The 12,603-nt window shown below is 43.2% G+C and overlaps 1 protein-coding gene across 1 annotated transcript in view; it reads right to left on the bottom strand.

The window, feature by feature from the left end:
- The window catches only part of LOC144783262 (uncharacterized), a 30,870-nt gene extending 19,393 nt beyond the window's left edge, over positions 1-11,477 (bottom strand). Inside the window, exons 1-2 of the mRNA XM_078662331.1 lie at positions 11,393-11,477; positions 10,291-10,372 (exon numbers count right to left, since the gene is read on the bottom strand). Coding sequence (XP_078518457.1) covers positions 10,291-10,372; positions 11,393-11,477 — 167 coding nt within the window. The remainder of the gene's footprint in view (positions 1-10,290; positions 10,373-11,392) is intronic.
- Between the last annotated feature and the right edge of the window lie 1,126 nt (positions 11,478-12,603).

Below are 12,603 nucleotides of genomic sequence, written 5' to 3'. Positions count from 1 at the left end.
GCCACATAGACGGTCAATCTGTGGAGTGATTTTTGCTACTGCCATACTCAGGTTGTGCTCCACATCTAGTCTTGACCGGTACTTAGTCTTTAACACTGCAAGTGCTGAGAACCCAACATCACATAAATAGGACGAAATGAAAGGCAAGAGAGATTTGATTGCAGTTTCTCTCAAACTGAATGTTCTGCAGACATTTTCAGCCCAAACTCTCCCACTGAGACTTTGCTGAATTGCATCTGCAGAGTGCGGTCACTTTGGAGATCAATCAGTTCTTCCTGCATCCGAATCGGGAGATGGCTCCCCACCTCTGCCAGAAATGGTTGAAAGACCCAGTCATTGAAGTGATCGCTGTCCTCAGGAAAATACTTTTCTAAACTGTTCCTGGGAGACGTCAGGTGATTTTTTATTATCTCACCAACACTTGGAAGTGCATATTCAGTCTCCTCAAGAGCATCTACTAAACAACGACTCAAACAGGCCCCCTTCCACCAGTCTTTTCCATAATTCCAGCTTCTTCTTGAGTGCAGTTATTCATTTGTTCATGGTAAAAGAAGTGATTTCAGCTCCTTGCAGAGACAGATGCAGGGAATTTAATTTCTTGAAAATGTCAGCAAGGTATGCTAAAAGCACAGTAGCTGTTCTGCTTTACTAGGGTCCAAACACAGAAGAAACTGCTGTACTTCATTCCTTAATTCAAAGATGCGAGTCAGAACTTTCCCCCGGGATAACCACCGCACTTATGTTTTAAACAGCAAGCCATCATGCTCAGCTCCCATTTCTGCACATAAAATTGCAAAAAGACGAGCTCTTGTGGCATGGATCTTTATAAAATTTACTATTTTTATAGCAGAATTAAGCACATCCTCAAGTTCACTGTCTATGTTTTGAACAGCAAGGGCTTCCAGGTGTCTCATACAGTGGGTCCCCAGAATATGTGGAGCCACTTTCAACACGTTAGCTTTTAGGCCACCCCTAGCACCACACATTGAAGGAGCACCATCTGTGCAGATTCCAACACAGTTTTCCCATTTTAAGCCATGGATATTCAAGAAGTCATTGATAATGTCAAACAAATCAGAACATGTTGCTCGCCTCTTGATTGGCTTGCAAAATAAAAAATCTTCCAATAATAGTGTTTCATAACAATATTGAACATAAGCAATTAAATGGGTATCCTTTGACACATCAGTTGCTTCATCTAATTGCACAGCAAACAAACTTGATTTCAACCAGAGTTGGCATAAAAGACGCCCTGTACTGCGACCGCACTGGAATTGCCATTTAATGTCCAACTCCTGAGGCGGAAGCCGGGAGCTCTTTGTGTGTAATTCTTTATTTTTAAACTTGTTTTGTCAAATTTTAAAATTGCACTTACCCCATCATTTTCACTTTACTATAGCCGGCCTTATTCAGATGATTTGGGGCTGATCAGGGGACGCTGACAATCACCGTGACTGCCTCCGATAGCCGCAATCTTAGAGTTAGCGGAGTGGGCAGCGGGGTAGTTGTTGGTGCGCTCAGAGAAGGCATAAAAGACACCCTGTACTGCGACCGCACTGGAATTGCCATTTAACGTTCTACTGCTGAGGCAGAAGCCGGGAGCTCTTTTTTTGTAATTCTTTATTTTAAAACCTGTTTTGTCAAATTTTAAAATTGCACTTACCCCATCATTTGCACTTTACTATAGCCGGACTGATTCAGATGATTTGGGCCGGATCAGGGGACGCTGACAATCACCGTGACGGCCGCCGATAGCCGTAATCTTAGAGGTTGCGAAGTGGGCAGTGGGCTAGTTGTTGGTGCGCTCAGAGTAGGCATAAAAGACACCCTGCACTGCGACCGCACTGGAATTGCCATTTACTGTTCTACTCCTGAGGCGGAAGCCGGGAGCTCTTTGTGTGTAATTCTTTATTTTAAAACTTGTTTTGTCAAATTTTTAAATTGCACTTACCCCATCATTTTCACTTTACTATAGCCGGCCTGATTCAGACGATTTGGGGCTGATCAGGGGACGCTGACAATCACTGTGACTGCCGCCGATAGCCGCCATCTTAGAGGTAGCGGAGTGTGCAGCGGGCTAGTTGTTGGTGCGCTCAGAGTAGGCATAAAATGGCTCCCTCACAAACGCGCAGCGGACGCGCGCAGTGGGCGCACCAAAGGCAAGCCCGTCTGCGCCCGTCCGTGCCCGTCCGCCCCAGCCCGTCGCCAGGAGCCTGGACCCCTGGTAGTTCGCTTCCCAAAACCTCCTCCCCGCCTAAATCCAGGCACACCTATACCAGTGGAACTCTGCTTAAGCTCAGACAGACCTCGTGTAGTATGGGGACTGCCCTTGGAAGGCTGCCAGATGGGACTTTTTCCTATAACACTTGTAAGTACCAGTCCATCTCTTCTTTGGATACTAACCTTACACCTAGTTCTACCACTATTGGAGTACCCTCCTTTTCTAACTCAGGGCCTTACAACATTCCCCCCGCTGACCTATCTATTACTAAATCATGGCACGGCCTTTTAGCCAATGTCAGATCCCTCCCTAGACATGCCACCCCTATCTGGGATCTCTTCAATGACATTAATCCTGATATCGGATTCCTTACCGAAACGTGGATTAAACCATCTGTGGTCCCAGCAATTGCTCTAGCCCTCCCGCCTGGCTTTCGTATCCAAAGGCTTGATAGGTTGGAGAGAGTGGGTGGAGGTGTTGCCATAAACCTATCCAAGTCACTATACTTGATCAGCTTTGTACAGAATTATTTGAATGCCTTATTTTTAAACTTGATCTTCAACCCCAACATAGTTGGAAAGGGGCGCTGGTTTACAGACCTCCTGGTCCAGTACAGGATTTCAACAGTCGCCTTTTAGAATTTATCTCCCCCCATATTGTTGCTACCCACAACTTTCTACTTATAGGGGACTTTAACATTCATAGCGAGGACACTAATAATCATGAAGCAGTGACCTGTTTGGAGGACCTGGCTTCCCATGGTCTCCTCAAAATTAATAATGATCCCACTCATAGAGCGGGGCATACTCTTGATCTTATCCTCTCCAATTCTCATAACATCATATATGGGGACACTTTTCCTCTGACTTGTTCCGACCACTCTTTAATACATTTTTATCTGACTTCTTCCCCCACCTTACCCTCTTCTTCACCTCGTACGGATAGGTGGTACAGACCATGGCATAAAATCAAGGCCCACCATTTCACTTCCCCTTTTCTGACCTGGAACATTGATACTTGTAATTTTAATGGTGAACAACAGCTTCTGCATTTTAATAACATCATCTCCAATATTCTGAATGAAGCAGCACCTTTAAAGCCAGCCACCCGCGCCCACAAATCCTCGGCCTCTGAATGGTACTCCCCTGTTTTACGTACCGAAAAGAGGCGGTGCAAGAATCTGGAACGCACCTGGCGACTTTTCCATCGAGAACAGGATAAAGCCAGGTATAAATGCGCTCTAGCAGCCTATCATAATAACATCAAAAAGGCACATTGCTCATCAATTGGAGCAGGCAGGGTCCAACTCAAAGACTCTATTTAAAATAGTGAAGGCCTATTCTAACCCCTTGGCGTGTGATACGGCAGAATCTTCCTCTCAGGCATTATGTAATAATGTTGCGTCCTATCTCACACATAAAATTGACTCCATCTATCAGAAAATCATTATTGGCAATTCCGTTTTCTCCCCCTCCACGATTAATTTCCCTGTTACACATGCCACCCTCGCACAACTTCACACCATCCCACAATTGAGTCGGGTGGAAGTCACATCCTTTCTTGAGACTATAAAATCTGGATCACCTATGGATATCATCCCTGCTAGGATTTCTGCCAAATTCGCCGAACATTTGGCCCCCCCGCCCATTTGCTCCATCCTTAATAGCTCTCTAAGCAATGGTTACCTTCCAACTGCTTGGAAGGATGCCCATATTAAACCTATACGCAAGGACACCAAGATCCCCACTACTGAAATCAGCAATTATCATCCTATATCCCTTTTACCCCTTCAGACCAAGCTTATTGAGAAACATGTTAATAGACATTTGTCCGATTATCTGGAAACCTACCATCTTTTTGATGTTTCTCAATCTGGATTTCGGGCTAAACATAGCACAGAATCTGCCCTTACTGAGGTCACTGATGGCATCCGCATGGCTGCTGACAGTGGACAAGCGGCACTATTGGTGCTGCTTGACCCTGTCAGCAGCGTTTGATACTGTTTCCCATCAGATATTCTTGGACAGATTGGAGGACATAGGCATTCAAGGGATGGCACTGAAGTGGTTTACCAGCTTTTTAACTGACAGAACACAGACAGTCACTATGGGAACCTATAAGTCTACTAATACCAAGGTCAGCAAGGGTGTCTCGCAGGGCTCCTGCTTGAGCCCGACTCTTTTCAACATTTATGTCACCCCTCTGGCCTGACTTATGAGATCCTTGGGATTTACTCACATTACTTACGCTGATGACACCCAGCTCCTTCTTACATTTGACAAGAACACACCTAACATCGAACGGATGTTCTCTGAAGGCATGAAATCCATAGCTGCCTGGATGCGTGCCAACTATTTACAACTTAATGCGGGCAAGTCTGAAATTATGTTGTTTGGAGGAGCTGCCACTTATTGGGCGCCCACTTGGTGGCCGAAAGTGCTGGGTGCTGCCCCTACCCCTAAAGAAGTGGTTAAGAATCTAGGTGTCAGGATAGATCATAAACTTACCTTTGATACGCATGCTAACACTACTGCAGGATCTTGTTTTTACATTCTTGGCCTCCTGCTAAGAACTTTTCCCCTTTTACCCTCTTCTACCAAGAAAAATTTGATGCAGGCCTTGATGCTTAGTAGATTTGACTTCTGCAATGCCCTTCTATTCTCAGCTAATCAATCTGCCATAAAAAGACTTCAGGTGGCGCAGAATACTGCTGCTCAACTCACTGTCAACGCCCCAGCTAGAACTCCCTCGGAACCCCTCCTAAACCAACTCCATTGGCTCTCCATAGGGAAAAGGGTAAAATTCAAAATAGGCTGTATTATTCATAAAGCCCTTAATGGTCAAGGCCCTTCGTATCTTGCTATTAGACTCTCTTCCTACACCCCTTCAAGAACTCTTAGGTCTAGCTCTGAGAATCTGCTCATCATCCCCAGAGTAAAAAAAGCACATAGTGGTGGGAAAGCTTTTTCCCATCTTGCTCCGGTATTCTGGAATAATTTACCCTCATACCTGCGTTCTGGACTTAATCTAGCTCTGTTCAGAAAGATGTTAAAAACCCACCTCTTTTAATCTACTCTTTATTTCTGGTGTTCCCTCTGTCTTAAGCGCCGAGATACCCTCATGGGTGATTCAGCACTATACAAGTCAACAAACTTCAAACTTCAAACCAGGCTATGAGCTGTCCCTGGATATCTTCTGACATGTCAGAGATGCGGCTGCAAACTGTTGTGTCTGAGATGGGTATGTTTTTGAACATCTCTGCTGTTTTTTCACCAAGCACTGTCCTAGCCACGTCAAGCAATGCTGGAAGAATCACTTTTTCTCCATCTACAAAGGGCCTTTTGTTTTTAGCAATGTGGTATGCTACTTAGTATGAAGCTTTTAATGCATTGGCTGGAGTATGTGCCACCTATTTCACTGCTTCTTTCTGCTGAGTTATGTCCTGCAACTTTCTGGCAAAAAAATCTCAGCTTTTTCCTGCCAGAGACCCATGTTTTGTTTCAAAGTGACGCCTCAGTTTGGCTGGCTTCAAGCTGTCATTAGCTAAGTTCATGCCACAAACCACACACTGTGGTCTACTTTCTCCACTAACAACAATGCAGGTGAACCAAAAAGTCCAAATAGGAGGCATCATATTTCCGTGTTTTTGAAGCTTTTCTCTCTCCATCTGTTTCTGTTTCAGCCTTTCGCTTGACCACTCTACCATCTTTTGGCAGCAGGAAACGGTCCATGTCAAATGTGTGCTTAACCTAAGATACAAAATTCCGAAGCTGCATGTTAATGAATAGTACATGGCTACAATTTTACAGCAGAATCGGAAAAACAACAGAGGAGCGTCATACCAATGTAGACTAGAAAGAGAGGAAGCATGTAGCACCACTCACAGTCTCAGTCAACTGTGAGCGGAACCTCTCGAGGGGAGTAGGAGCGCCAGTTCCGTTCCCTTCCTCTCTTGTTGTTACGAGAGTACAATTTTACAGCTTCATGAGGTAGAGCAGGTTTTGTAGTTTCAAAAAAATCTTTACAAAAATTCTTCTTATATTATAAATAAAAAATTTGGATAAAAAAAGAATTTTATGATCAGTGGATAAAAAGTAATTCCAGCTCATTCAGGCTTTAACCCCTTCGACGCTCATGACGAGCTGGGCTCGTCATGCAGTAGCCTCCCAGCACGCTCATGACGAGCCCAGCTCGTCATGAATAATGGGTTTTTGTAAATCCCAGCGCAGCAGCAGAATATGATGAGCTTCCAAGTGGTTAAGTAGGTGCTGCCATAATTGCTGCAGTATGTATATGCTGCATACCACCGTTGAGTCTCTGCAAGTTACTTGTTCAAAGGTTCGTGAGGGCAAACTTCAGCACTGCACCTTCACCCATCACTGAAAAATAAATGTATACCTACTTATTCACTTCCTCGGATGTTCCTGCTGCTTGAATAGGAGTCCTCTGCCTAGCGATCAAAAAGCGTTTTCCCTTGCAATGAAGAGAAAATGTTTAAGAAATATTACTTGCATGCTCTTAATATTTTTTGCATGAGACATCATGAAAGCTCCCCTGAGATCAGAATCATAGTGATTGGCAAGGGAGTCAATGACATGCCTAGACGTTACCTGCTGCCTTAACTTAAGGGCAAATAAAGTATGCCATGATCTGCAAGTTATTAGTTTCAAGTCCTGATGGCTGGTAAGATAGCCATGATCTCCAAGTTAAGAATGTGATTTTTGGCAGGGCCACGTTATCTTTCCATTCTTTCAAGTTTGTTACATTGATCTTGAATGTACTTCCTTGGAGCTCCTTCACTTCAATATCCCCATTACCAACACACCCACTCTCCTGTAAGCCACAAGTTTCCTTTACTTTTACCATGCCAATATTTCAACATGTGCAGCTCCTCTGCAGAGAGGTGGAGGATTGGATGAGCATGTATTTGGATTTTTTTTTAATGACCCAGACCGCCAATATGCAAAACGTGCACTGCCTTTGATTCTCAAATCCAGAAGTCTTAATCATGGTTATTGAGCGATTTAAGTACGGGCACAACTCTGACTGGCTCAAGAGGTTGTACATGATTTTCATGGGGCCCTGGTCTTTGCTCTTAGGCCTGTACCATATTGCAGAGGGAAGGCCAGAGCATCAAAAACTGTCCATATAACGTGTGCTGCTGAATGGCATCTATGAAAGATATAAGGAGGGCTACTGGGATACTCCATACTGCCACACTGTGCCTTCTAAAAATGTTGTATTCAAAATATAAATCTTTCCTAAGCCCAGGCTAAGACTCCATTGGGTTTAGACAACACCTTTATTTATTGGGAAAAATGAATGCCAATAAATTACTTTAAAAATATAATTTTATCACAGTTTTACATTGTGCAAACTCCTGGGCACTGGAACACTTTAAATGAGCACCAGTTACATTACACATTGGTTTTCCTGATTCATAGATAAATTACATTATTTCGTCCAAGATCACTTGATGTTGTGCCAAAGATGGGACTCAAACCCGGCTTCCCACTTACAAATCCAACAGATTTGGCTATAAAACCACAACCCTCCCCTTCAATTTGATGGGGTCGAAAGTATCAATCCAAGTACAGCATGCAAACGAGCATAGTGGACAAATGCAAACTGAGAGAGTGGGGTTTTCTTAGTTGTATTGTTTTATGAAATCAAATGATCCTATGTGCAGAATAAAGTTCTAGAAAACTGGGCATTTTATGGCCAAAATATTCCTCGGGTATAATCCCCATTTGTCTTTTTCCCAGAAAGCCTACAAACCCCAAAGTCAAGCCCATACTCACCCAACAATTTCCCAGGGCCTGCTTTAGGGCGGTACAGCCGATGTGTTCAATAACTTTTGGTTTTAAAAGTACTTGCTGTGTCCTTGCTGTCTAGCAGTTTTCAGGCAACAATACAAATGTCAAGATAACGCAGGTGATTAATCTTTCTGCTGGTGAGAGATGAAGTTTTGTCTAGTGGCATTTTTGACTCAATGTAGCGCAGAGGGTTAATGTGCCTGTTGCAAAGAATGTATACCATGCAGATCACACAACGGTATTCCTCACTGTTTGTTGTAACATTTCCCATAGAATGCTTTACACACATAAGATTCATTGCCTCTGAGTAACCAGTGCTCAATTTAATCCGGTGGTTCTCCTTATGTTCCACCGGCACTCATTTTTGGTGACCGTCAATTATTTTTCCTCATTAGACATTTACCTAGAGAAAGAGAAGAATAAACAAACACACAAACGGGAAGAAGGAAGAAAAGAAAAACAGAAAAAAGCCACAGAGGGAGAAAGCAGGAAACTACAAAACTACAGTGAAGTTCTTCAAAAGCTTTCTTATCAGCCTTTCACGAAATATTAAATCTGTTCACTCCCTTCATGTGTTTGTGGTGCATGGTTGCATGTGTGTTTTTCTCTGTGCTGTGTGTACAGATTCCGTGAGGATGAGGCACTCTTGCTTTGCTTCCTGAAAATTAAATGTCTTTATTCTTGTGTGCTTCTGTTGTCTGGTAGCAAGTGGCTGCCTAAGAGTGAATTAGTGATTCCCTTGTGAGTGCAGGTGTTTTTGTAATAATGTAAAAATTAAAATCTATTTGAACAGCAGAAGGAGCCGTGCTCCAGGTTTTAATGGTCTATAGTTGGGCACACAGAGTTTGTTTCTCCCTTGCTCTGTTCATACGGGCCTTGCTGAAACCCCCAGAGATATTTCTTTACACTACAGAAGTATAGGCACGTCCTGCCCCATTGCAATTTTATTTAAAATAACCTTGCTATGCATTGCAATTTGTGACATTTTCATAATTTCAGTGTAATTATGACTGACATTTCAACGACTATGAGTGACACAAATCAAGCAATGAAGACGAGGGAAACATAAGTATCTGAAATTGCATCCATTTGAGCAACGTGACTGCACCAGCAAAAGCACATTTTCATAGCATACCAAGTCAGTGTAACAGTAGATCAGGTTTCTCCAAAAAGTAGCTGGCAAGCTACTGGTAGCTCTCTAGCTACCCATAAGTAGCTCTCCTGTGTGCAGCCCAGCCTACAGAATTACACGCCTTTGCTTGGTTTAATTATTATACATATACCTAAATGGAAAAATTAGTATTTAAGATGAAAATGCGTTTACTTCCAAAGCCCATATTTTCCAAATTATTAGGTGGCTCGGTGTATCCAGCGCTGCTCGACTCACTTTCATTAACTACGTGATGCATTCTGAAGACAATGACATTGCTGATTTGTAAAAGAAAAGTCCATGGGCATACATGTGAGTGTGAGGAAGGGTGGAGATGGCAGCATGGCAGAGTGCAGCTGCAGCATAAGGGAGTACGGATAGCCACAGGCCCTTTCTAAATAGATTTTATTTGCACAATCTGCTGACCACAAGCGCTAGAGTTTGCTGGTAACTGTTTACCAGCTTGGGTGAGCGGATGTTCCTTCCATGCTTCCCTTCCCTCTCCCACATCAACTTTACATGATGCACCCTATTCCAACAAGAAAAAAAATCACATTTGTACATTAACAGAACCTTTCAGAGAGAACGGTTCAACAGTAGTTTCTGATTACAATACCTTGCACAACTGGGGTACAAAAAACACATTTGCAAGTCTCCCAGAAGATAAAGACTCCTCTGTTACTGACAGTCCCTCTGACCTTGAGGTGTCTTAAAATTACAAAATTATGAGCACGTCGTTCCCCGTTGCAAGATACTTAGGGGCAGATTTATGAAGGCCTTGCGCCGCCGGTGCGTCATTTTTAACATGGGAAAAAGTGACGCACCGGCGGCGCAAGGCCTTCATAAATAAGGCCCTTAAAATTAGTAGGGCCATGTCTTGTCTCATCGATTTTCCCTCTCTCCCCCCCTGTCTCCTTCTCTGCTCACCTCCGCCTACTGAGAAAACTTGGGCATGTCTTGTCTGTTCGATTTTCCTTCTCTCCCCCCAGCCTCCTGCCCCGCCCACCTCTGCCCGACTGAGAAAACTAGGCAGCATTGAAAGGAGAATGTTCGCAAATATAGCTACAAATAATAGGGAGAAAATGAAAGAGTTATAAACTTACCTTTTGCTGGTTTCAATCTTACGACAGCAGCAGGAGAACGCCAGGGCATCAGCACTATAATTCTTCACATCGATGAAGTCATCTGCAGATCATAAACCAGGATAACCTCGACAAGACAGGAACCAACAAAGGCAGTGAAAGGCAGCAAACGGCAGGAGTGAAGAAACGCCACACTACCCAAAAAGTGGACGAATTCAGGAGCTTTATCCTCCTGATTTCGCGGCACTTCCTGCCATCGGTATAGCTGTCCCCTTCATTGGTGTAACGTCAGTGGCGACGTTACTGAGTGCTGATTGGCTGCTGCGAAGAAGTTCAACAATCCAAAAGCCCCATTTGAACAGGGGAAGAACTGCAGGAAGTAAACGTACTTTCTATGTTTAAAAACAGATAAGATTTTCTGGTGGAGTTCGCGCCCCCCCCCCTGAGATGATGGCACGCGCCCCCAGGGCGGACCGCCCCACAGATTGAAAAAGTCTGCCTTAAGGCATGTGTCTGTGCCACATGTGCACACATACCATTTTGGGGGGTGCATTAAGGTGGCCTTTTGGCCCCCTAGCATCCTTGAAATTGCATTCGCAATTTGTGATTACCTAAATGGTAATCACAATTTGTGAATGCTGTCCTATTCTTTCCTCTGGGCCTATAGGCCCAAAGGAATGAATGAGAAGGCATTCCCTAATAGCAAATCACAATTTGCGATTCGCTATTAGGGATTGTATCGGAATCGCAATTTATTTTGCGATTTCTACATGCATAAGGAATTGCGAGTCCTGAATAGTGATTCCTTAATAATCGCTATTAAGGAATCCCAATTCCTTTGCTTGATGCATGTGCCCATATATGTTCTGTATGAACTAATATAGAACACAGGTGACGGTTCTGTTCAAAAACATATATTTTTTTCAAGTAATCACAGTAATGCACTGTGGCAAAAAATAACAAAAACTGAGTTTTTTAATTTGCTTAATTTTTTTTTGTTTGTTCAATTTTATTTGTATTATCAATACTACACATTCCACTTTTCAATTGATTTCCAACTTAAAAAATAATCTCCCGGTGGGATCTGCAGAAGGTAAACAGCCTTCATCTGAACACTATTTACCTTCTGTGCTTAGTACTGCTTTTGTAACCTCTGAGGCCAGGTGTCGCAAAAGCAGAGCTAGGGGTCGAAAAGGGCAAGCCCCCATGACGTCCCTCAACCATGTGGTAGCTACATTTTGAGATTGTCAGCAAAACTGCTAAATACCTTTAACAATTTCTTTAAAGGCAAGGTAATTCGAACTATCAGACCAGAGGCGTAGCTAGAGCTTGTGGCGCCCAGGGCTATCCCTCATATTGCAGCCCCTGAGGGAGGGAGTGGGGGTGGCTGGGAAAAAGGACGGCGAGCAATTGAAACAGGTCTGAGAGACACGGAGTATCGCCGCTAATAGTTACCTCGATCATGCAAGTTACATGCACATACATGACATGGTCCAAGGCTACACAGTTGAATACACCGGTGACCAGCAGTACAAAGGAGAAGACACAGACTGCATGATCTATCTGGGGACTCGGAAAAACCGCATGTGACATCCGTCAGAGAGCTGTGTGAATGTACACCTGGTAATCCCCTCAGCACAATGCAATCATGCACATACACGACACTCTTCGGGGATCCATCATCTACAGCTGACATTAAATGACCAAATATCATGGTCCCCCCTTATTAACTGGCTTCATTTTAGCTTCTGTATCTATTAGTTAACAGGAAGCTTTTCAATTGCAGGAAAGAAAACAACGAGTAAACGCAATATATCTATCTATCTATCTAACTATCGATCTATCTATGGGCAAAGTGTAATCTATTATTTGTCAGCAATGTTCTGGATAGGAGGGGAAGTGATTTACAAGAAGCAAAGCCTCAAGTGTGTCATGAGGACTATTCCCTAATTCAAAATTGGTAGTACATAACACGTTACCCTTTGCGTACTTTATGTATGGCTTGTTTAGTAGTTATAATCAAATATATTTATATATAATACAAATTTAAGAGGAGATAGTGGATTAAATCCGTACAGTGAGATGCAGGCACCCTGAATAGGCCTTGTGAGCATCTGAGAGATAGTATACTCTAAAGACATAGCAGCAAATAATCTCTGAGGAAGAAGAGTGTTTTTTCCACATTAGATGGGTTGCTCTATGGTAATAACATAAAATCTGGCATTTGTTCTGTAGTATAAAATGGAAGTTGGGGGAGGGCATACATGTATTGGTATACATTCTCCCCAGTAGCATATTTAATTTAGCCACGTTAATTTTCACTGTCATAGCATA

This window comes from Lissotriton helveticus, chromosome 9 (genome assembly GCF_964261635.1).
Source record: "Lissotriton helveticus chromosome 9, aLisHel1.1, whole genome shotgun sequence".
NCBI classification, from domain to species: domain Eukaryota; kingdom Metazoa; phylum Chordata; class Amphibia; order Caudata; family Salamandridae; genus Lissotriton; species Lissotriton helveticus.
This window is presented reverse-complemented; position numbering and strand designations above follow the sequence as displayed.